This window comes from Lutjanus erythropterus, chromosome 1 (assembly GCF_056507025.1).
Source record: "Lutjanus erythropterus isolate fLutEry1 chromosome 1, fLutEry1.hap2, whole genome shotgun sequence".
Classification (NCBI taxonomy): Eukaryota; Metazoa; Chordata; class Actinopteri; order Lutjaniformes; family Lutjanidae; genus Lutjanus; species Lutjanus erythropterus.
The window spans coordinates 12,276,086-12,303,416 of NC_139317.1; the positions used below are offsets into that span (position 1 = coordinate 12,276,086).

General features: G+C 39.5%; 1 protein-coding gene across 4 annotated transcripts in view; it reads right to left on the reverse strand.

Moving 5' to 3' along the window:
• The window catches only part of LOC146332655 (E3 SUMO-protein ligase PIAS1-like), a 71,912-nt gene extending 44,796 nt beyond the window's left edge, over positions 1-27,116 (reverse strand). For 3 of the 4 annotated variants that reach the window (XR_014772451.1, XM_084744297.1, XM_084744486.1), the window contains exon 1: positions 27,085-27,116. Coding sequence is in view for 2 of the 4 variants with exons in the window: in XM_084744297.1 (XP_084600423.1) it covers positions 27,085-27,108 (24 nt within the window). In the remaining 2 variants the exon portion in view is untranslated. Of the gene's footprint in view, positions 1-24,359; positions 25,051-27,084 lie in introns of those variants that run through there. The other variant, XM_084744376.1, reaches the window with a different exon arrangement.
• Positions 27,117-27,331: the final 215 nt, after the last annotated feature.

Consider the following 27,331-nt stretch of genomic DNA (forward strand, 5'->3'; position numbering starts at 1 on the left):
TAATATGTGAGTATAGAAAATATGTCCATCACAAGTTCACAGAGATCAGGTTATTAATTTGACTAACCAACAGTCCAAAACTCAAAGGTGATCTGTTTACTATCACAGAAGAATAAAAGAATATCAGCAAATATACACATTTGAAATGTTATGAATCAATATTGACGCTACTAATCGATTAAAAGACTTCAGCTCTGCTCACAAGGAAGACTCAGCTTAGGTTGTTGCTCTTGCATGGAGAGGGGACCATTTCAGGCAACCTGGGCCCCAACCAAACTCCACACTGCTCAAAGTAACAGGCAGAGTCTGCTGTTTACAGACCAAACACTGCATCTTGTGTACTGCTGGCACATATGCAGAGCCACACACACACACACACACACACACACACACACACACACACACACACACACTAACAAAGTACCATGTATACAACATCCAGACACAATGTTCAGTCAGGACATGGACCTGTCCTTGTCCTTTGTCACTACACGACATACGGTGAAGGCACATTCATGGAGGGGGAAAAAATTAGGTAGCAGACCCCCATTTGTGAATGTAATTGTGATGCCGTTGGTCTGAACCACACTGCAGCTACAAAAACACATCAGTCAAACACAGTCGGCTCTTACAGCAGGACGGGGAGGATCAATCACAGGTGCAGCGTGAAGGCAGCAGCTGTCTCATCTCTGAATCTTCAACATTTAGAGATATTTTTAACAGAATAATTACTTTAATAATTCAATAATATTCTGTTCAAAAACCCTAAACTTGGACAGCACACAGAGTCACACACGCACACAATAACACACGTATACAACAACACACACACACTCACACACTCACACAGCATATTGGTTCGGCCAAGAAACTCTCCTGCTGGCGACATAAATGACCAGTTCCATGAAATATGCATGTGGTAGAGAGAAGGGTTGTGTGAAAAAATGAAGACACTGGCTGCCCACCATTCCACACACAAACACACACACAGACACACACGCAGGCACACACACCTTAACACACGCCAAGCCCCCCCACCCACTCTCTCTACAAAGCAAACACACACAAAAGAGAGGGAGATACACACAAGCACTGGTTCACATAAACACACACATACGCGTGCACACACACACGCACACACTCTTCCACCACACTGCGGATGTGTAACATTCCTCTGGCTTCCAAAAAAAAAAAAAAGAGGGAAAACAAATAGAGGAGAGAAAACAGTGGAGGGAGCGGGCGGTGGTGGTGGTGGTGTTGGAGGAGAGATGGATGAACAGCTCATAGCTCTCTCTCTCTCTCTCTCTCTCTCTCTCTGTGTCTCCTGTCCTCTCCTTTCTTTTTTCTGTCCTCCTCTCCATCAGTCAATCATCCTCCTTCCCAGGACAGGTGGCCCCCTAAACTCCTCCATCTTCTCAGTCAACAGGAGGGGAGGAGGTTTCTGAAGCTATTCACCCACCCGACGAGCAGTTGTTGACAGAGTATACTTGCAGCTTAACAGTTCAAAAGCATATCCGATTAAAGACGAGCTGAAGATCCACACATTTAAGAAGGTGAAACGAGCAAATGTTTGACACTTTTGCTTGTAAATGATTCAGACGATGAATTAATTATTCATGGGGCAGTTCACCCCAAAATCGAAAATGCATATTTTTCCTCTTACCTGTGGTGCTCTTTATCCAACTAGATTGTTTTTTGGTGCGGTATCACCAAGTTTTGGCGATGTTTGCTGCAGAGATGACTGCCTTCTTTCCAACATCACGGAACTAAATACCATTCAGCTCGAGATGCTTGTGACGCCAAAACAACAAATTTGACAAAATTCAACACCAGTGTCTCTTTCCATAAATCACAACCTGGTTACTCAAGATAATTCACAGACCTTGTTGCGATTTAATTTCTAAAAGACGACAATTCACTAGCTCCTATCAACCTGTTAGAGTTGCACAAGTAATTGCAATAGCCAATATGACCAAAAATGTTTAAAATGTATGAGAAAACAGCATAATAATCAGAAATCTTGTAATCTTGTTCTCCAGATGAAAGATGTTTGGTACAGACCTAAATAAATATTTAAACTGACTTTTTTTTTTTTTTTTTTTTTTTTTTTACCAAATCGTGCAGCCCTAAACCTATACATTCACATCATGCTGCATTCACAGTTGCTATATCAATCAGTGTTTCCCAACTGCTTCATGTTTGCTTTGCCCGGTTTTACTGATTCAAAATAAAAGCTTTTAAATAACAAAACAATGGGCATCTTTTATTTATTTTGCTGCTGAGTTTTTCAAATGTTTTTTTGGCACTTTGAGCATCACAAGCCAAGTGCCATTAAGTCCCAATTAGTGCTGTCAAAAATATCAATATATCAATAGATATTGGTACTATTTGAAATGCTTTCATACCCATTTTTCACTTTTTTTTTTTAGATACTGCACTTTCTCACTCTTTCTTCTCTCTGACAACAACTTGACACACTGAAGTCCCCACACAGGGGCACCCTGTGACATTGAAAATTGGATTTTATATCAATATTATATCCATTATATTCAAGAGAAGGCCTACATCTCTACAGCTGATATCACCAAAACTTAGAAACTCACACCAAAACAATCTAGATGAATAATTTGCCAGAGGAAAAATATGCATTTTTTAATTTTGGGATGAGCTGTCCCTTTAACTGAGTTCAGTTTACTCGTTTAAAACAAAGAATAGCAGCAAATCCTCACATTTAAGAAGATTAAATCGAAACAAATATTTGACACTCTGTTTGAAAAGGACTGAGGCAATTACTCAAAACATCAAAATAGTTGCCTACCTTAAATTAGACATAAACAAAGCATTATTTGCTTGTAAATTTGGGTAAAATACTGCATCCTCCTGCTCCTACTGCACTTCATACTGAAGCAACGGCCTGATGAAAAAAACTAACCTCTGCCTGAATCAATGTCTTTTTTATTCATGACACTGATCAAAGCCATTAAAAAACAATGAAATGCTTTAAAGTAATATCAAAGAGGAATTTTGGCATTATGGTGTCTCATAGGCAGTATGAGGCAGATGTTACTTACTGATCTCCTCCAGACATAAAAGTGAAAATCATTTTAGCTTAATTACTTCAAAGTTGCCCTTTTGCTTAATTCTGAAAGACAAAAATCAGCATCGCACCACTGCTGATCTGACTGCAGTGGAGAGCCAGGCTTGAACACAGCATGTTTGCGAGAGAATGTGCTCTGTTGTATTGTTTTACTGAAACAACTTGACATGTAGGTGCAAAGGGAAGCTGCAACAAAGGAAAGGAGGGTGAAAGAGGCAGAGAGGATGCAACACAAAGAGAATAGCTGGTGGTAACAGGGGAGTCCTCACACACACACACACACACACACAAACACACACAGCATGCAGACCAGTATGGGTTTTTAAAGAGGAAGCTATTGTCATAAATTTACTGGCCTGTGACATTTTGTGCCAATAAACCATGTATCTAAATGTGACAATTTTAGTGCCAAACAAAAGATTCACTGTGTTGTCAGAATGGAAATGCCCCTAAAACAACATTTTGACCAAAACATTAAACTAAAACTGAAACCCACAAAAACCCAGAATGATGAAATTTCCTCTGGCAAGTAAACAACTGCACCAAAATTCATTTAGAAAAAAAACAACACATCAGAACCAAAAGAAAGTCCAAAAGAAAGATATTCTTCATTCAATGCAGACTGTTATTTGTTATTTAAATGAGGAAAAACACACAAAGAGACAAACTATTTTAACAACATGCCACCTCTTTTTGTGTCATTTTCAATGCAGGAAATTTTCCATTAAGCTTTTAAGCAACTCAGGGATTTTATCTGTTTGTCCACCACAGGGACAAAGTTTCAGTTTTGGTTTTTGAGCAGTATTATCTGTCTCCCAAAAAGTCCCTCCGAAGTTTGTACTTCGTGTTGGCTCAGGCACCATCCAGGTGCTTTATGACTGCTACAGGCCCTGAAGCAGCCGGTCAGACTGCAGGCGAGCACTTGTCAACACTAGCATGAATATCAGAACTGCATCAAAGGTCCCTCACTGGATTCAAACTGACATTGCAATTCGTGATCAGATCTTAACCTTTAATTTGTCACTTGCCACACAAACAACCAACACTGATTCACAAGGGATTCAAAAGGATTCAGATTCTACAAAATGCTATCAGACACCAAAACAAGAGCTACATTACCTGTGTTTCCATTAAACTTATTTTAGGCGCATTTTGAGGTAGAGCTGCAACCATTTACTGATCAATTATTAAATTAATCGGGAACTATTTTGATAATTGTTTTGAGTCATTTTTAAGTAAAAAAAAAAAGTTCAAATTCTCAGATTTCAGCTTCTCAAATGTGAACATTTTCTCTTTTTACTCCTCTGTGACAGTAAACTGAATTTCTTTGGACAAAACAAGACATGTGAGGCTGTCATCCTCGGCTTTGGGAAACAGTGACAAACATTTTTCAATCATTTACATAATTTTATGGCCCAAACAACCAACTGATTAATCGAGAAAATAACCAACATTGATAATGAATCGATAATGACAGTAATGGTTAATTGCAGCCCTATTTTGGAGTAAAAAGTTATTGGAAACAGCAAAATTTGTTTTCCTTTTTACACTCACTTGAGATGATTTTGCCTTTATCTAAAGAGTAAACGTGCTCAGTGGAAGCTGGAAACACTGAAGTCACGTGACTGATCAGCTGTTTCAACTCCAACAATCTCGTCATCACTCCCATGGTTCTATGATACATCCAGGATCGCTCCACACAGATCTGATGCAACCTTCCTGACACTGATTCATGAAACAAACAGAAATGTAATATTTCCATCATGTTTTTTTCAGTTTGAGGTTTCACTGGCGCTCTTTTAAGTACTTCGTCTTGTTGCACCCTTTTCTTCTGCAGTGGTATAATGGTTTAGAACTGGTCCCACCAACCTTTTTAGCCTTTAATGCCATTAATTGATAGGACAGCTGCAGTGAAGACAGGAAAGGGGGAGAAAGAGCGAGGGACAGACATGAAGCAAAGGGCTGCAGGTGGGAGCAAAACCCACAGTCGCTACAGAAGACTCAAAGCTGCACATGCTCTACCAACTGAGTCACCACGGCACCCATTATGGGTTAATTAATAATAAAATTACTACAGGCTCATATATTATCATTTTTCTTAAAACTCAATAATAACCCAATAATGATATCAGAACCATCCTAAAGTCCAGTTTTGGGTGGGCTATAGGCTGTCTGCCCTGATTCTGGTCTTTATTCCACTTTTCTGACATCCGTGACCTGTGTAAGATCTCATCTGTTTGGTTTGGTTTTTCAAAAAATTACTTAATTCTTTGGTTTTAGTCTAGTATAATTTGTTTTTTTACATTGTATTTTTCTGTTTTTCATTGAATCTATCAAACTCTCTGAGTGCGTGTGTGAATAACAGACATGTTATTAGTTCTACCAACCAGGCACCTGCTGCAGAAATGACATGTCAGTGGGGCAGGTGCCTCCACCACCGCTATGCAGCTGTGAAGGTATGACAGCTCCAAATGTTGTATTTTTAACAAAAGTCAACACAACTAACCTTTACAAAAAGTTTCGAGCAAATCTTGTTAACAGACAGAGGGACGAACAGATGGAACGGGATGGAAATAAAAGCCCTGTTCAACTCTACCGGCAGAGCAGTAAACATGAAAACATGCAGCGGTCCTTGCAAAGCGTCATCTCTCACAAAAGACAAAAGACACATTAAAAAGGAACATGAACTTCACATCATTGTGTCTCTGGTCAACCCCGTGCTTACATATAGCTGCCAGATTAGTCATTCATAAAAGCCATGTGTTCGCTCTGATTTTTGGACTAAGTATAGTCGTTCTGTCTCATGCTGTTTCTCTCTTGTGCTTGTTGAGACATGTTGCTTCATTTTTCCAAAACATCTGTAGCTGACTCCGCGCCCAAACTGGCCCAAAATTTGGAGAAAACATTTTCAGGCAAAGACACCTGGTCACAAGCGAAAAACTGACTCTGATGTTAAGCAGCTTTAACAGATTCATTTCCATCTCTGTTGATTCTTCACAGAAAATGCTACTAGATAGAAATTTTATTGGCCAATTCTTATTTTCAGTCTTTCTAAAAGCTATAATGGGCCTCATTATATTATTATATTAAGATTATGTACCAGAGGGGAGCACGATCTTGCAAGATCTTGTAGCAAACGTGATTTCTTGTGATCCCGTGGAAGAAGATGTAACCAAACCGGAGACAGAAAATGCCCGAGGTGACACATCAACACAGTTAATTTATTTTTCAAAACTGGAGGTTAGACTTTTAACTGTCAGCCTGTGAGCAGAAGTTTACTGTTGGCTAACATGAGCTATAAAGTTTACCGTTGTTTGGCGACACCATCAGCTTCTCCATTTCCTTGTCTCTATTCTCTTTACCCTGCTCTTGGAATCCGTCAGTAATGTTGAAGTCATGCCAGCATGTGTCTGAGCGTGTGTGTGGCTGTGATCAGCACTGTGGTGACTGTGACGTTACTGTGTGTGTTGCTGCACAAACGTCTATTACTGATCCAGGCTTACTTTAGCACAGACGAAGAAACACATAGAACATATTTCTGATAGTCTGTTGGTCCAATCTTATCCTTTTTTGGAAAATTATATTTCCCTGTTCAAGACTACGTCCATCCTAAGCCAGGTAAATCTTAAAGAGTAACTTCAGTATATTTCAGCCTAAACCCTAGTCTCCTACATGTTTGTGTCTAAGTGACTAATGGGGAAAACAATTTTTGAAACTGGTCCAAAACCACTAAAGGTGATTACAAGAAGAAGAAGGGGAGAGAATGGAAGTTTAATGAGCTGTGGCTCAGCAAAGTAAACAGACTGAGTCTCTCCCACTCCGCATCAGGTGTCTGTCATGCACAGTTTTGTTGTTTGCTGACCAAAAGAGAAGGAGGAAGACGATATCTAACAGTATTTCAGTCTGGATGAATATCTTTTAAAAACAATTGCAGTTTAGGCACTATTGAACACCTTTTTAAAATAATTAACTGGAGCGTTTACCCCCTTGGTGTGGTTCATTTGGGTTGGTGTGACCAAACAACAGCTCTCTGGTCTGCCAGTTCATGTCTGGTGTGAATAACATGGCAGGAAACAAACCTGGACTCATGAAAAAAGTGAGAAATGCCTACATTATTAAATTATTTAGTACCCGCTGTCTTACAAGACGTTTGTGTGCGGGGTCCTGAAATGCAGTCCAGCTGAAACTGATTTTAGGAAGTTAAAACAGTAAAAAACAGCAACGTTTCACTGGTATTTTTTAATAATTCGGAATAATTATCAATAAAAAACACAAATCAAACAGGTTGAATCAAGACAACAGATCAAATATATATAAAATACTGCCTATAAGACTACAAAAATGTAAACAATCTGCATTATGTTTTGTAAAAAAGTATCTAACAACATATATGCCAGTACTGATATAGACTAGTATAGCTGTCCTAGGCCACATCAAAAAACTTTAGAAATATATTTTGGCATTTACAGAGCATTTTTCCTAAAAATTCAAATCAAATGCTTTGACATAATCTGTCAAATCATATATTAATAAATCTGATATTTATCGGCTAATATACGCCCATACAATATATACCAATAAAGCTGTGATAGGCCAATATCAGACGATACTTTATCTGACCCAATTTTTAATGGTGGTCCATGATGTACAATATCCAGATAGAAATTAGGCCATTTTCTGTCTTTTTTCCCCACAAACTGTATGACCAATAATCAAACAAAATGACTTGCTTACAATTTCTAGACCGTGTAGTTTAACCTTTTTGAAGGCAAACCGGACCAGTTAAAATTGGAATAATGTATAATTGTTGCATAGGTCCGATTCAGGACCCGTACCTTAAGGTGTGAACGTGCTCTTAGTGTTCACTTTGAGCTAGATGGTAACTACAGTTTCATCTTTCCTCAGTGTGTTTGGTAGATTCTTGTCAGACTGGAGAGTGGGGTGTGGGGTAATAATTTGCTGTGTCCAGACTCAGAGCTGGTGAGAATGACTGATGGAGGGATAAAGGGAAGGGGGATGGGGAGAGATAGAGAGAGAGAGAGAGGGAGCAGCTGAGCCTCCAAACCAAATGAAATTCTCCACAGCTCCAGTGAAAACACAGGCAGGAGGAGGAGTAATAGTTTTTATCACTTTAAATTCCCATTCCAGTTTTCTTTTAATAATGCAATATAATGTTTCTCAACATTAAAAAACAAAAGTCTCTTGGATTATTTAAATATATATCTACAGTTTTTACCATCAGTTTGGCATCGCTGGTGACAACATTACTGTAAATAAGACACCCATGAGCCTCGTCCACTGTTGCTATGGAGAAGAACCCAGTCAGAGGCACAAATTGGAGCTGTAGCAAATTCAAAATGTTTTGTCCTTGCAGTTGGGACCACGCTGTAGTTGCCAAAATCATCCAAAACTGAGCCAAGATGTGAAACTAAACTGACCAAACTAGTAGAATATTGTGAGAAATACCCATCACTGTTTCCCAGAGCCCAAGGTGAGGTCTTCAGATGCCTTGTTTGGTCTGACCAACAGCACATGGATAGCTGGTTTAAAATTATGGAAAAAAATGAAAAAAGCAGCACATCTTCACATCTGAGAAACTGGAATCAGGGAAGGTTTTTATTTTTCTGTGCAAAATGTATCTTGGGAGCAGCAGTTAAAGGTATTATGTATACAGCCAAGAAGCTTTTACTTTTTACATGAGGGAACCAGATAAACTCTAACATCACTTCTAACATCACTTCGAACTGGAAGTAGTTTGAACGAGCGAACATCAGATTGTTTCGGTTCTTCCCAATGAAGATGTCCTAACCAGGCTGAGCCATGTGTCGCTTGCTAGAAAAAATGCTTGACCTCGTTATATTTGTCTGAAGTTTCACACACTTGCTTCACCTCCAGTCTATTTTCATCGGTCAACATCAATGCTGACATCCTTGATGTTTCCATTTCCCCTCCAGTCAGCAGTCAATATTAACGAGGAAAGACCCTTTTTTATAAGGATATCCTCAAAAAAGATGAGGTATGGAAGGAAATCAGGGGGCTGTTGGGAAATACAAGTATGTAAACTGACCAACTATATAGAAACAAGGCTGACTTCAGAAAAATCCGTAGTTATGTTTAAATAACTTCGAGAAATCACAAGTGAGGCTGCTTCAATATCGATCATAGTGTATCTGGACAATTTTTCGCGCTTCATCCACTTGCTGGCTGTATGTTTCATGCCTGCTTTGGAAATGCTCCAAATACCATCTAACATAATCTATGCAGACAAAATTAGCAGGACTTTTACTACCAGGATGCCTGAAATAAGGCCCCCTCCCACTTCTTGAATCTATTACGGTAACGTTTTAAAACACAGAGCTGTAGAATAAAGATAGCTCGTTCCCATGCCTGTGTGTTATCAGAGAGACCGGGCGGCTCAGAGTGACACTACTGCATCTGTCAGAGGCTTAGATGTTATTAAATCACCCATTCACACACACAGCTTACTGAAACATGCAAACCAACCCTTGCATGCTCGGTAGGCTTTGTGTCGATTGGTGATCAGATCAACTATCAACTTTAACAACTGCAGAGATGATCACCAATTATTTTTTTTCCGTGGATTACATTACATTCCTTAATATTGACATTACATTACAGGAGATGTTTCCGGTGGAGTGACATGTCAGCGCACAGTGATGATGATCACTGTTAATCAGCACAAGTGACCGTGCTCCTTAATTTAAAGCAACTCATATACGATCCCTTTTCCATCTGCCTATCCTGACAAGCTGTACTGTGAAGTCTGACTAAACCCTTCATCTCCATTCTCCATATGCCTGCTCACCAAAGCTTTGCTCTGTGCACCAATATCCATAAAGCATTAATTATGCACTTTAGTGACTTTGCCTTAACACATAATCAGGAAAACTACTCTTAGCAAAAGTTTAAACTTCACACTTTTGTTTTTGCTCCCATTTTTTATGAGTTGAAGAAGAAGATCTCAGATGTTTTCTGTGCACACAAGTTTTTTTTTCTCCAATTTCATTCACAGATTTATTAAAAATCTGTTAGTGAGCATTTCTCCATATATATTTTGGTTGATTGTTTTTTGTAATTAAAGAGCGAGAGACCAAGAGTAACCTCCATTCAGCCCAACCCACTATCTGTGATTACATACACTGTGTATGCAGGGCAAAATTCACTATATTGTTTTTCTCATTTTGTTTCTACACATATTTATGTTTCTCTTCTTAGTTATTACCAAGCCACTGTGCTGCAAACAAAATCCTTATTTGATCACTACATTGTCTGACAAAATGAACAAAAATACAGAAGCTATTGAGACATTTAAAATGAGCGACCTCAGAGAGAGAGAGAGAAAGTAAGTTATAATGAAAGGACACAGGCAGAGCCGAGGCCCCTTTGATGAGGAGAGACAGGTTGGAACTGGCCAGTGGCCGAGCCGCCCTGAATGGACTGTTTTATCTGTCAGGAGAAACACAGGCCTCCGAAACTGCAGACTGGCTGGCTATGAGCTCTAGTTTCTGAGAGAGTCCTGATCAGTACAGGTTACCAGCTCCACACACTCTCACCTCTGTTTTGATTCATTTTCCACAATTCATCTTTTATTTCCCTTGTTATTTTAGGGACTGTAGTTCTCACTATTTCTCTGCTGTCATCTTCTCTCTGTTGTTTTTTGCAGTTGTGTCTTTACTTGTCATTTTATTGTTGATGTTGATGATATTAGCTTTTTTTTATGTTTCTGCCTCACCTGGAAAGGTTACTGGCTAGAGTCCAAACAAAACACAGGCTCGGCAAATATAATCAACTAATTTTAGCTTAACACAGATGTATCAATACTAGGGCTGCAACTACCACTTATTTTCATGATCTGGGTTGATTGTCTTAAATAAAATGTCACCAAACAGTGAAAAATGGCCATCACGATTCTCCAAATCCCAAGCTGACAATTCAGATGTCTCATTTTGTGCAACCAACTGTCCAAAACCCAAAGATAATGAAGTTTACTATCATAGAAGACTAAGAAAACAAGAAAATATTTACATGTGGAACCAAAGGCACTTTTTCTTAAATAATGACTAAAAATGAATTAATTGATCATCAAAAAGGTTTACAAATTAATTTATTTTCACAACTTATCAATCAATTGACTTAGAGCTGCACTGATTAATCAATTAATTGATTACCAATCGGTTATTAAATTAACTGTCAACTATTTTGATAACTGATTAATCAGTCTAAGCAACTTTTTAAGAAAAAAAATCAAAATTCTCTGGTTCCAGCTTCTAAAATATGAATATTTACTGGTCTATATACTCATTTATGACAATAAACTTAATATCTTTTGGGTTGCTTACGAAACAAGACATTGGAGGACGTCATCTTTGGCTTTGGGAAACACTGACTGACATTTTTGCACCATTTTCTGACAAATTATAGACCACACAACTGATTGATTAATCGAGAAAATAATCAACAATGAAAATAGTCTCAAGTGAATAATAGCTGCAGTTCGAATCAGCGCTGGCCTTTATGACGACCAATTAAAGAAATATTAAAGATACATATTTAAAATGTATATTATTTATGTACATTTATATTAAATCACACACAATAAGTTAACACCCATGCCAACTTCAAAAGGGGAAATTACTTGCTACCAGAAAATTCACACGTACAACGAACACACACAAGCACACCAAATATTTCACAGTTATCATGCAAGGTGCTTCAGTTCAACCGAGCTCACACGCAGAGCGCAGCCTCAAAGACTGAGCATACATGCCACAGCTCTGGCACACAAAGAGTTAGCATGAGAGAGGGAATATGTTCTCACACACACACACAAAGCATCAGGACGCACACACCACGCGAGTGATCATTAAGCTCACAGTGATCGCATGTGCAGGCCAAATGGCTGGTGTGCAAAACCTCAAATGCACCGTTCAGTCACATGACCATCATATGACAAGCTCACAATGACACTTTCTGCATGTGCATGACGATAAATCTGCACAAAACACAACCAGATCAAAACCGTCCTTTTCCCAGGGCTGACACAGACCAAAAAGATTTTTTAAATGATGATTAACTCCATCTATGCTTAGCAAAAACCCTTGGTTGCAAGATTGAAGTGGCCTGTTACAAATTTAGCCTGCATAAGACGACAAATTTAGGCTATACTTTTTTTTCCATTGCCTGAGGCGACACAGTAATAACATAAATATTTTCTCCCGTCATGACGACACTGAGAAGTAATGCGGTGAAACAGGAGTCATGAGACCACACCTTGATTCTGACTCTAACTTGTAACCTTGAGCAATATCAAGATTTTGCACTCAAAACCTTCAGAAATTTGCATCAAAGGCTGCACTGAAACCTCTGTGTTTCCATCACTGCTTGTACTTACTCATGTCGATGGTTATTAGGGCTCAAATTGCAATCAATCCTATAACAAACAGTCCAGCTATAACGCCATAAGACATTCTCTGGGGATTAGGAACCACCAGCTAATATGACTGTAAGTAGTAAGTTGTTTGTCTGTAAAAGATATTTTTTGAATGCAAAACCAGGATGACAAAATCCTGTGTATTTGCAGGTTCATGGGTAGTGATGGTATCATGTTACATTTTCAGATACTAGTGCAGATATGATACCTGTGTTAAATGTGTGGTCTCTTCATTTCTGGGATGTGAACATGTTAAATAAAATAAAAACTTCATTTAAAACAGAAACCAGACTTCCCAAATATTGTTGACTCGGCACAAGCGGCTGCACAAGGGATTTACCAGAATAAAATAGTCTAAAATTAGAACCACAAACTGTCTGAACGTCTTTTCTGATGCCAGCTTACACTTGTACTTGATAGTTTTCAATACTTTGTGCTTGCACAAACATTTCAGTTGGCTCAAGTGGGAAATGTATATGCATTTACCCATTTTCACACACACACTGACACACACACACTCACACACAAGAATGGTGGTGAGCGACCATGCAACGTGCTGGCATGGCCATTGAGAGCAATTTGGGGTTCAAGGACATTCAACATTTGAAAAGGAGGAGCTGGGGATTGAACCACTAAGCATGTGATCACAGGATGACTGACTTATACCTCCTGAGCCACAACGTCCTACCAAAAAAGTATTGAGGTTTGAGCCCTATTCATAGGTTTTATCATGAACAATGATTGTTATTCAACAAACACAAAAGACTTAAAATGTTTCCAATTTTACATTTTTGCAGGAATCTGTACCAAATGAAGATGCTTCTGCAAGTCTATCTGATTTTTCGGACACGACATCTCTGCCTCACGACATTCATTAATTTAAGTTTTCTGACACATTTTTTGCCTTTAACAAATACTGCACCTCCTGTGATTTTCAAATTGCAGAAAGCTGTATTGTGATTTCAATAACATTTCGATGAATTGTACAGCCCTAATTACATGTAGCCAGATCAACGCCCAAAATATCTGGTGGGAAGTATGTCAAATACACCATATAAAATATCTAGAGAAAAAAAACATACTGTATTAAAAAAGAAAAACTACGTAAGAAAAGTGTGCTGCAGATTCACAGTCACAGCAGAGAGAAATAGAGAGAGCTCATGTGGACTGACTGCTGAGTAATATTCTCAACATAATGGAACTATAAAGTCAGTCTGACATTTGATCACATGGTCAAATATAGCTGACTAATGTATGTAAACTTGCCACCATAGGAACAGTGGTCATATGAGCTGAAATGAGCAACAATTTAAGTGTGCACATACACGCATGTGGGTGACTTAAGTACAGTCCAGTACTTAAAAACAAATAGCAATACACCTTATGTGGCTATTTAAAATATATGCCCTGCAGTTGTCATGTATGGATAGACGTCTGGAATATTAGTGCAATATTGGCAGTCATACAAAATGTCATAAACTCTGCCACACAGCTGGAGAGACAAGGAGGTGAAACCATCACCTGCCCAACTACCTACCCCGAAAACAACAACAGCTCGGCATGGCTGTAACCTCTTTCAGGCTGTGGTGGATATGCATGTCATCACAGCTTGGCTTGGCACAGTGCTGCCATAGCAGACTGAACTGGGCCCATTGAACACCCCTATTAGAAACAGGTAATTTGGCCTCTTAGAAAATCAGTAAGCAAAAAAGTGTAAGCTGAAGCACTCACATGTGCACCCTCCTTGTAATGCATTTGATTAACAGACGTTTGAATGTTAATATTATTAAATTAAACTTCTGTCCCAAACAGAAATGCCCTGACAGTCTCTGACAGTATCCAACCTTAGTTCAACCCAGGTTGGAGGCTGCATCACAAACAAAGCCTTGCTTACAAGTACTGATCCATTCAGATCAACTGCCAACGCGGGTATTACCTGTGCCATGAGTTACAATAAAAGCCTAAAACCTCCACTAGTGCCCCCTAGAGGCAGTGCAAATCTAACCAGACCAAAGTAGCGGCTTTAAGCAGCCGCCATCATTTCCCTCTGAGCCCCACGTTTGTTAGCAGAGCTAAAAAAAATCTGCTGCACTTTACTTGGTTTTGAGGAGGTGAACAGTAATGCAGTTCTTTTGAGTCCCAGGAGACTGGGAGATGGTGAGGCTAATAATGTTGTGCCAAGCAGTTTCTGCAAAGGTTCTGCAGGATGTGTGTGTTTGTGTGTGGGTGTGCGGAGGTTGTGTAGGCGGATGGAGGGGGAGCTTGCACACTACCTGGCCATTATATAAAGCTCCCACTCTCGGCTAGAGGTCTCTGTACTGAGTGCCAGCTCCCTCCCGATCCTCCTCCCCTCTCTGTCCTCCCATCCCCCCACCTCTTAGCCTTCCAGCTACTCTGACTCAGGCTTAACTCTCCGCCTGTTGTTTTCTCTCCCTCCTGCGTCTGTGGTATCAAAATCACAGTGCGCATTGTGGATCAAACAAAAGATGGAGTTTGGGACTAAAATATGGATCGGGCCATTCCTTCCACAAGCGGGATCAGTTCATGCAACCCAGCTGGACTGAGTTCAGAATGATTTCTCCTTTAATCATTAGTGCGTTAAATGCTGTGCCACCACACCTGAGGCTACAGAGGTCTAGTCCCAGCTTGCTACAGGCAGATAGTGAATCTGAAACCATACTCTTCATTGCTGAACGGCACAAAGCTGTGATGACAGCGGGGGTTTGTAATCCGCAGCCAAAACTGCGCAGGTACATGCTGCTGGTAGCAACTGAACAGCACAGATTTTCTGTCATGTATGTGGACAAAAATGGCTGACAGGAAAAGCTGTGATGGAAAAGTTAGCAGAGGAAAACACCTGTTAGATTATCACTGACCTCACCTCTGTGTTTAAGAAAGAAGGGAGGAAGGAAGCTAAAAGGCTGAAAATAAAGACATTAGACACAAAAATCCCTTTGCACTGGTTTGGCGTGAAAATGAAGGAGAGTAGGAAGACCAATGAGTTGCACTCGCCCTCTGCACCCTTTTAATCCTGCGGAGTTGGCGGAGGTCTGCAGACAGCGAGATGAAGGGAAATTGTAGAGACAGTAGCCTGAGACTGCAGGCTGTGCTGCAAACATGTTGCTGGTAGAGTTGAGAGCACAGATGCGTTTCTATCATTAGTGTCCTATCTGATGTTGGGCTCAGGACCACCTGGGAACGGCAATTGCGTTATTGTGGTCTAATCCTGAGCTTCATTCAGAGAAAGAAGGCAGCCTAGGTGGAGACACCAGGCTGGTCTGTGCTGAATGAAATCTCACAATTCAATTTATACCCTGTCAATTTATACTCTGTCTCACATCTCCTTGCAGCTACTACTACAACGGAGAAGAAAAACCTACAGCAATTTATTTTTACTGAAATCAAATGAATTTATTTTTTTCTAAATCTAAACATAAAAAGAGGGAACAAATATGCTCATGATAAATCACACATCAGTACTTTGTTAAGCAGCTTTGCCTGTGATGTTAACTTAAAATTATAGCCTGTCATTTTTTTTGTTGTCTATTGTAAGATGAAGATGGCTAAAAAGACATCACTTGCCTAAGTCTGCTTCTGAGATAAATTTAAGATGTTTTAATCCCTTATGAACTGCAGTCTAACTGTGTCAGACAAATAATCAAAACCCAGTTCATTCATTTGTACATACTATTCTTGAAATAGCAGCTTTACTGTATTGTGTATTCATGTTGTTACTGTCATCTTAATTTGCCTCATAGCTCCTGGAGGCAAATTGTGATTAGTGATTCTGGGATATCTAAATAAAGTTAACTTGATGTGTTTGTCATATATGAATTTGTACTTAATATTCAAGTCAATCCATTTTTTGTTGCTTGAGTTTTTTCACATTTAAAAGCCCAATACCTAAGTAAGACATCTTGCTGCTGCAGCCTGGAATAGCTTTGCCATCTCTATTGAAAACTGAAAAAGTCATTTCTGGAAATACTTTGCCTCCGAGGTAACACTGATTGACACTAATAGTCTTTTTCCATGATGGTACATTTTGGATAATGCTTTGAACTGCAAAGGAATGAAGGTAGTTGATTCAAGTTCACAGTCCATCTTCTAACAACGTCAAAAAAGTTCCAGTTAAAGTTAGCGACCAAGTACGCGATAACTACGACACTGACACCACAAAATAATTAACCACCATGCCTAAATGACATAGATTCTACTGTGCTGACAGAGGTCACAGGGGTGAGACCAGTGTGACATTCGTTAACCCTTTCCTGACTCATTTTTGAAACCTGCGGAAAATGTGGGGGCGAGATGACAAAGTCTGTGACTGACTGACTGAGTGATGAAGTTACTCCATTGGTCAGTCCATTCTCGGAGTTTCCCCACTGGTCGTTGCTCTTTGAAAATGAAAAGGCCCAAACAGTTCTGAAATTTGTCCCAAGCAGATGAAACTTGACACAAGAGGCACTTTTGGTGTATGCACCCTCATGATGGGGACACTGCGTAAGGTAAGGTCTGCCTGCCTCCTGTGCAGACCATAGATGCAACTTCCTGTATCTTAAAAGCCCTCTAGCACTTCATACTGTACACAGTCCAGCCATATACCAGGTTTTGATCTAGTATTGTTACTTTTGCTGTGAGGGAAAACAGTGCTGTTACCTACTTTCCCTGTTCTGACTGTATAAAATAATAAACTTTTTAAACTATACATATAGAGGTCTGCTACCATGACAGTTTTCCTAACATTATATTTAAAAAATTGCAATTTATCATGTTGCTTACAGTATTGCAATATATTGAATCATAACCCCTGTATAGTGATTCACATCGTATTGCCACATTCTTGCCAATACACAGCGCTACAAGCGTGAATGATTTAGGGGGCTCTAATGGGAGAAATGGAATATAATATCTCTGATTCCAGCTTCTTAAAAATTAATATTTTCTGTTTTCTTTACTCCTTTATAACAGCAAGTTGAATATCTTTGGGTTTTGGGCCAAACAAAACATTTGTGGACGTCAACTTGGACTTTGGGAAACACCGATCAAAACTTTTCATTAATTTCTGACATAACTGGTCGATTCATTGACACTGAAAATAATTGTTAGTTGCAGCCCTAATTATGGCATGACAAGTAACACTGGTAGCAACACTGTCAGTTAGGGTTGGGTGTTGCTACAGTTTCTTTAAATGTGCAGCCATCCCTCACTCTCACCGCACAAGATGAACTATTATCTATGTAACTATTAATATAATCAATTATTCAAAGATCATAAAATGAAAATGACAATCTGAGAAAATCAATTAATCATTATTTCAGGGATTATTGTGTAAAAAAAAACAAGTACTGTCTCGAAGAAGTTACTGGATTCATTTTAATGGACATTTTTAGTTTGGCTCCCTACAGAAACAGGCTGGTATCACACAGAGCTGATTACTACCCAAAAATGTGTTTATTGCATAATAAACACTCAAATATACCGAATATAGACTCAACCACTGAAGCCATTATTCCACAGGTAAGTGGATCATCACAACATTTTCATTTCAAGTCACCCTTCAAACATAGCATACAAATGTTTTGTTTTTTTTAATGCAGAGGGATTTTCCACTCACAGTGGGCTACTTCCTGAAGAATGAAGAGTATTTGAAGAATCAGTGTCTTGAGCTGCCGTCCCTCAGGTTACAGGTCACTGGAGAGGCTACAACATGTGCTTACTTCTATTATTAGCCATTAACCCTTCAAGCTGACTGTTCAGGACTAAACAGAAACATATAAATCAGCTGACTTAATTCTCCCAGAGAATTACAATCGCTTAATTACCTGAGACAAAAGCTGTGGGGCTGTAGGTGTCATGATATGATGTCAAACACACATAACGGAGGAAACCGTTGCCAAGAAAGACAAACACAATGGCACGAGTGGCTTTCTTAGCCTGATATGAAATGCAATTTTCATTTATCTTCTAATGCAAGAAAAAAAAACTTCTATATCTGATGGTGGTACATTAGTGCTGTGTGTGCTTCTAAAAATAATACAGAACTTCTCTTTGATGCTTGTTGTTTCCTTTACAGGTGTTCCAATGTCATTTTTCCTTCCCAGTATCAACTCTGATACCAGAATTTTTGCATATTGGCCAGTACTGTTAAAAATTATGATTTTTTTAATTGCTGTATACTAACCGTGTATGATGTCATATGATTGCTATCATTGTTTAATGGTCTGGCTCAGGTTAAACCCTTTGTAAAGCATAAGCAAATACAGAATACCTACCATAGACTTTGTCATCCTGGGTGTTAGGGAATTTTCCAAATTTAGGCATCATACGTTGGATCAAAAAATGGTGTATGGGACACTCCAGCTTCCTGTTTAGGGGTTAACAAACTATGTGTTATCAGGTAGGGGCGTCACAATTTCAATTCTAAATTGAAAATCGATCAGGATAAGCTATCCTCTATCCTAACCCTCTAGTCTCGGCACATATTAGGATTCAGGTTACCCACAGGGCCCACATTCCCATAAAGGGGGCTGGTGGATTTTTGTGGATTGAAAGTCCAACGATGGAATAGCTGCAGCTCCAGCCGATACATAAACCAGCATTTTAGGCAAATTCCCCAGAATACATGCGTCATACAAACTCAAGTTACTGTCACATTGTATATTTACTCTATCAAGATCCACTTGAGTAAACGAATGTCCAGTCACACCAACCATAACATTATTAATTATAAGCAGCAAGGCAAGTCGGGCTTTTTAGTTGCTTCATTTGTAAATCAGAAAATATTCCCATGTTTACATACTTATCTTCATACAGCAACTATAAATATGAAGTCTGTGTGTGACAGCAGACATTTCAAGAGAAACTTTTTTTCCTCATTAACTTGCAAATTTATGAGGCAAGCCGTCCCAAATTCAGTTAGAACTTTTGTCTCTGTTTGGGTAACCTGTGGTGTAGGTGCTGTCAGGGGTAACAGGCAACATGACATCTAACATGCTGCACCAAGTTAGTGGGACATAAAACTTGGGCTTAAAGATTTATTGAAAAACGGCAGCTAATCCTGATGTATGTCCGACACAAAAACCTATGACACACTGCTGCAAATCATAAGTGAATTATGAGCCACAAATTACAAAAGTGACAGCAAAACTAAACTCGGCACGCAAGTTGCACAAAGCTGCGTGCCTCGGGTGGAGAGATTTATGAACTTCAAGGCGAGGGTCTGACAAACACACCAGACTGCAGCCTGCAGCAGAATAAAGAAATATTCATTGATGACAGACTTTTTCAAAAGACATGTTTTATTCATTTATCCCTCTTGATTCACACCAAAATCTCTCTGATATTCCAATATTTAAAAACCTAGAATAAAATCTGCCAGGAGGGTGGCCAGTGAAATGCCTGTCTTTCTTTTCCAGTTGGACACACACAATTGAGCTCCAAACTGCTACCTACCCATGTCCATCTCAAATGTGACATGTTTCCACGGCAACAGGACTGTGTAACAAAATCACCACAGGAGTTAAGAAACGCTCCATCTCGTTGAAGCCTAACAGAAGTCGATGGCTGCTCTCAGGGGCAAAATATCGGACAATAACAGAGCTTAAACGCTGCTCTGAGTGGGCCGAATGTACAGAACATGTGCCGTGCAGTCTGAAGTGAGAAAGCATGTTTGTTATCTTTATCTGGCAGCCTCACTGATAAACTTCACTAAATGCTGAGAACAAGGAAAAAGGCAATAAACTCTACAACAGTTTGTTCCAGTTGGTTCAACGCTAAACACCTCTGACATCTCTGTAAGAGACGAGACATGCAACATCTGCTTCGGGTTTCACACTGTGAGCTTTATACATTCTGCAGTTCACTGCTATACATCTTAAATATCACCAATCTGAATTTTAAATACTTTTGTGTCTGAGATGATGCTGTGAAACACCACAAAATCTGACCCTCAATCACCTGCTACAAGCTCGAAATACACACCAACATCTGCACATGCATGTAAGCTTTAAATACACCAGCCGATGAGAACCATTATCATTCACTCAGATGATTTCCACGTGAGCGTCTAATTCTCTTTAAACTGATAATTAACTGCAGCGATAATGACACTGACAATAAGAGAAATAGGCAGGTGTTGAAAGGATGTCGGGGAGCAGAGAAGAGGACCTGTATCATTAGGGATTAACCTAGCCACAGGCTCTACAAATAGACTGTCTCCACCTATAAGCCGGCAGCGCACAGACAGTTATTTGTATTGCCAGGTTGCTGCTGCAGCAGCTCCACAGAAGAGAGAAGACAGTTCAAAGAAGCTGAGGCGGATCGGGACTCCTGTGAAACAAAATGCGATGCAACAGGACGCATTTGGGGGCCTGGCAACATCAGAGGCTTTCACAAGCACAGGTTTTGTCTAAGATGACTGCACCGCAGATTTATGCACCAACTCACCGTGTGAGCTAGAATAATATACAGCCTGAAGCAATCATGAACAAAAGGTGCAGCAGTGCAAACCAGTATTTATCAATCCTGAAATTATTAGTTGAATTATCGATTAGTCTACTGACAGAAATTTAATCAGCTACTACTCTGACAATCAGTTAATCACTTAATGTAATTTTTCTAGAAAAAATCCCTAGCCTTTGAATTGTGAAGATTTGGTATTTGGTTCTTTAGTAAACCAAATATCTTAGGGTTTTGAACTATCTGTTGGATAAAACAAGCAATTTGAAGATTTTACTAAACTGTGACTGTGACTATTTTTCACAATTTTCTGACATTTTACAGACCAAATAATCGTCAGATTAATAATTTAATAATGAAAATTAGGGGCCCCCCTGACAGTTAAGATTTGCATGATCAATCAGAGACCCCACAGTAAATGTGCAGAAAGGTTGGGCGATTCCTACCTAACTGCCATAAGATGCGCTGGATAATGATATCATTGCTGTTGGAAACACACTAACAGCGGCACACAAAAAAGAGAAACACTGCTGCTACGAACATAATTGAGCATCTTGGGCAGGTTTGGTAAGAAAATAATAAACAGGACATGGAGACATTGCAGTTACCAGCAGAGACAGCTTCTTTTTATTTTCTCTCCCACATGTCAAAAACAGAACTTCGCCAACAACTCCTGTCTTGCGGCAACTCTGAGCAGACACCTCAAATACAGAGGGATTTTAAATCACGACGTTACAATGGTAGAGGGGTCAGTGATAAATGACTGTCAGCCATCATATCGTCCACAAACCCAGCCCTGGGGTGCAGTGTACTGCAGGGGGCATTTTGTTCCCAAGAAGTAGCTGCAGAACGAGCGCTCCTCGCTTTCTGTCTGGGTCCACTATGTTTGGTCATCCTGTCCTGTCAGTGAAGATGTCTACAGCTGGTACAGATAGTTCCACAGTCTGACCAAGGGTGAGTCTGAAGGCCTGAATTTGTGGACACCACGAACAAACAGCAGTGAGTGAGACACAGGCAGCTGCTGAACGAAGAGAGGCATTGCCCGGTGAGGCTCTGAGGTAACGTTATCTTCTGTCCTCTGCTTAGAAGTGATAAATTTGCAGCTCACAGCAGCTTAATACGCTGTAGTCTCTGGCTTTTGTTTGATCTAGTGTCTGCGAGAAAAGTTGCATATTTCGAGTCTATCACTAGCATAGTTAACACACATTAGCTCAGAACATGTCCATTTGAAAATATAAACCAGGTTTTTACTTGGCTTGTTTACTATATTACAGTATGTGAGTATATTACAGTCGCTGTCACTCTTATCATCCTGCCAAACCTCATTCATCAATAAAGCACTGATTGATAGTCTATATGAAAAAAAGGAGAAAATGGTTAAGTATTCATATTCAACAGCCAAATCTGATTTGACTGTCAAAATTCTGAGTCAGGTACAGCCCAGAGGAACTCTGTAAAGCTGAAACTCTACTAAAAAGAAGTGCAGATGTTTATGGAATATGTGCTAGATTAGATCAGTTGGCCTTTTACTGAAATCAAAACAATAAAGAAGGTAGGGCCAAACTATTGCGTTACAAGAGCAGATACAGATAAGTAAACAGCAACTACAACTGTAACTTTCATACCAAAACAACAATCATTTCCTGGTTCCAGCTTCCCATGCGAGAGAATTTGCTGCTTTTGTTTGATTTTCATACCCATTTGTAAACATCTTTGGGTTTTGATATTGGTTGCACAAACAATTTGAAAGCATCACCTTGGGATATGAAAACATGCGATAGGCATTTTTCACAATTTCTGGACAGTTAATAATAGATACAACTATCTATCAAGAAGAAAGTGAAAATAATCATTTGTGGCATCCGTGTATCTTACACAGCAAATACAGGCTACATTTAAATACAGTACAGAGCACTAATGTTTTTGTAAAACTCTTTTTTAACTTCTCTTGTCATTAATATTCTCTGTATCCACAGATTCTGAGCTCTCTGTTTCTGGTGGTCTGATGACTCCCGCCACACACTTTCAAAGCTGTATGTTTGCAGCCAAAGATAGCAAAAGGCCAGGGCCGGTGCATAACATCACAGTCAGTTCAGTGCTCTCTACTCCTATGGTGGCCGACAATAACGACACATGGTGTAGTCATTAAAATAACACACGTGTTTATCTCAGGTGTGAAACAGCAGTAAAAGGCCATGATGTACCACTGTTACTGTGGCTCATTTTTATTTATTTATCCCCCCCCCCCAGCCTAATGAGTAGATTTATTCACATAACAAAAGACACAGGAGGGGGCATAGATCATTATGATTACTGTAACATTGCAACATGAACATATCTGTTTTATAAGCAGTCAATCCCTTGTTGTTGCATCAGTATTACTGCTGTAACCATCGTGGCACAATGTATCGCAGTACAAAAATCTGACGGCGAGGATCGTGGAGCTGAAGAATGGATGTAAACCACACCTGATCAGTTATGACTTTAAACATTTTTGCTTGCATCCATCAACACTGTCAACTGTCAGAGGTCTCAACTGCTGCCTGAAAAAGGTGACAGGCTCATAGTCTTAAAACATGTCCTTGTCCTACTCTAGATATCTAAAAATAGTTTGTGTGAAGGTTTAAATTGGGGTTTTGTGGCAACCTGAATTCAACCAAGTCCAGACATTTGCTCTTTCAGTGACAAAATTCTCTTTTTACAAGATCTGCTTGTAAAAAAAAAGTGTTTTATAAAGATAAAGATAAATAAATAAAGACAAAATAAGTCAGCTGCGTTAAACATATCATGAACAATCCTTATTCATTATTTTCTAATGTGTTGTCCCACGTCTATGTCATGTCTTCAAGTGTGTCCAATGTTTCATCAGCAAGATAGACAAAGGGCTCTGGATATGTGAGACGTTCTGCAACAAGAAAACTTTAAAACATTAAATGTGCTCAAAGCCAGGGTGGAAAGCGAGAAGCAGTGAGTTATTTTAGGGGTAATATTAGTGCATTATTTGATTGATGCTCTGAGCAAGCGGAAAATACCAACACTGGAGAGAGAGAGTCTTTACTGTCAAATAAAAAGTGGCATCTATGGCCAAAAACTGCCCATCCTAGTGGTGTAAACAAACTAATGACACCCACAGAAGTGGCCATGACATCCTGTCTGGTCACGACCGACCGAAAAACTTCACACAATGGTAATAACATACACAAATGTTTTCAGTCCATAGGTTTGTTGTGTTCGTTTACAGGGAATTACTCAGGCTGGGAGATTTGTTTAATGGTCTCATCTCTGCACATTCTGGTGAAATATTTTGGTGTAAAATGCTGAGTTTCAACAGAAAAGGTTTAACAGGTCACTTACTCATCTGAAATCTGAGTTATGTTGAGCTCAGTTTGGAGATATTTCCACCCACAGCCAAGAGGAGTGTCATTTCAGAGACGTTGCTGTTGATTTCATTAAATTTGTGTGAGACGAATAGTCCAAATCAGCATTTCAAAGAGGTCTGCCTTCATGTAGCACTCACAGCTGAGGTTTAATAAAAATATATATATAAATATTTTGCAGACAGAAAGCAAAAGAACATTTCAGATACTCATAAGAGAGAAAAATCATTAAACCAACTCAATTAGCAACAAGGCTGAGCATTACATGTTTTTTTTGTCACAAACTCATAGCTTTCACAGATTTTGAAAATTGTATTTCTGGGTCAAAAAATGTTCAGATAATGTCTCTGTTGGTTTGTGTGCTACCTTCATTAATTTAATTCAGACAATTCTGTCAACAGGAATTCACAAGTGATTGATGCCTATAGTAACACTTAACGCAGGTTAGCAAGAGCCAAATCAATCACCAGTAAATCACTGATAGACCAAACCTCGCTTGTCTGAATTCAACACAAAGTCCTCAGGCTATTTGTCAGATCCTGGCCAAGTAACTTCTACAGTGGTTGTACGATGCTGTGAGAATAATATTGCAATAAATGGCATATGCATCTAAAAGGTTTCCTTAAAGTGGGAGTTTGTGTAAATATCATCAGTGGTTCATCATTACTGTACAGTCAACAGCAGGGTGTGAGGTGAACACTTCATGCACACAGACTAAAAGCAGACCAGCCTAATGACTTGCTTAATGTTTGTGCAGAGAAGAAATCAACATCCATTTTTCAACAAGAGGAGCATCCCAAGAAAATCACATCTATTCCCAATCGACTGTTACTTAAGCTATTGATCATTATTATTATTCATTATTCAATCAATTAATCTATAAAAACATGCTCATCACAGAGCCACAACTCAAAAGACTACATATTTTGAATTTGTCCTACAGTCCAAAAACCCACAACTACAGATGCAACTATTAGGTGATTAATCCACTGACAGAAAATCAATTAGAAACCACTTTGATAATCAATTAATTGTTTAAGCGACACAAAAATGAGAATGAAAGGATTCCAGCTTCTCAACTGTCAATTTGGGACTCTGATCAGGGCTATAACTAATGACTAGGCTATTTTTATACCCTTTAATCTGTTGATAATTTCATAATTAATCATTTAGTCTTTAAAATGTCAAAAAGAAGGCGAAGAATCACAATTCTTACAATTTTTCAGAGTACAAAGTGACGCCTCCAGTTTGCATCTTTTGTCCAACCAACAGTCCAAAACCCAAAGACATAAACGACAAAGTAAAACAACAAATCCTTACATCTAAGACAGTCAAATGCATAAATGTTTGACATTTTTTGCATGAAAAATTACTGAAGCAATGTTAATAAATCAATCAATTAATCAACTATTTGCTGCAGCTATTTTTAAACTGTATGTCAAAATATTTGTAGATTTGTACATTGCATTTCTCACTAATTTCTGACAATTTATGTATGTAGAAAAATAATTTCCTGATCAATTGATGATTAAAATAATCATCAGCTCCAGCCTCAGGTGTTCAACTTGCGCTATGAAAATGAGAAAAAGCAAGCAAAGGGGGAAGTTTGAGAAGCTGTAAGTGCCTCTGACTATCATTAATCAGGGAGAGACTGTAATATACGGGCAGTAGGAGGCTATATAGTGAGACCACATCTGGCTTTTCAGAGGAGGCAGGGGGTTTTAGCTACAGTAAAAACCTGTTCATTACAGTCTGTTGAGCAGCAGCTGGCACAAAGGAGCACATATAGATCCACAGATCCCGGGTAGGCAGTGGAAACACACTGGGGAAAAGACTAAAAATAGACCACGACTCCTCAATCAATAACTGCGAGATATGCTCCAACTGTGCTTTACAAAGTTAAATTAAAACAGTGTTTCGGCGTGGCCGCCAAGGCAAACACTGTAATGTAAAGACCAGGTGTATAAACGATGAATATCTCAGAATTGGCCAGACAGAGAGTTTGCTGATAAAACAGTTAATGGGCTGCCAGAGAGTGCACCGTTACATGTTTATTACGCATGTATCAACAGGTAAAGTGAGTCACAGGTATAAATGAACAGGCCAGGTAACGTTACTTCAGCTGCAGACAGACTCGGTCTCCGCTCGGACACGGCGTGAGGTGTCGATATCAACTTTGTAATGATTAATATGTGCAAAACAAACCGTCCATGCGGCGTGTTTTAAAACATGAACCAACACGCATGAAGCCGCTGTCACATTCAGACCGCTGACAGTCTGGAGGCTGCCGTCGGCGCGGCAAACATTCGCCAGCAAACGTTATTTTTTTTCCCCCACAAAAAAACCTTACAACAAACCACACAGACACGGTCATCATGTCGCGAAGTTGACGGCTGTCTTCACGTTAAAACAACACAGGGAGGCTGGTTATAAAGTGAATACCGCCCTGCCAGAAGCTGACAGTGTGCTGAAGAAAACGGTCCGTTCAGACAAACCAGCGCGGCTCAATATCAACATAAACATGCTCGCGCAAGCTTTGGCGCTCTCGGATTCAATAAAGTTGCTGTTGAGTTTGAGCGATAAACCCCAAATCTGACAACATCTCAGTCCCCACAGACTTAAATCACTGACCCACTGTGTCACTTCACCATCTAACGCTCGGTAACCGAGTAAATTTGTAATGATTTCAGGCTGCGCCTTACCTTCAGTTCCGCACTCTCCGCCATCTTGTATTTGTTTGCGCAGGCGTGGTAAGGGGTTGTCACATGACTGGGACGCGCAAAGGGCTGCGTGAACGCGCGCACACAGGGACCGGGGTGCGTTCAGGAACACAAATGATGAGAGGAAAAACAGCTGTGGAATGTTGTAGAAAGTTTCAGTATAGAATAGAAAATAATAACCAGAGGTGGAAGAAGTACTCTGAGGGTACCAGGGCATCTTGTCACACTT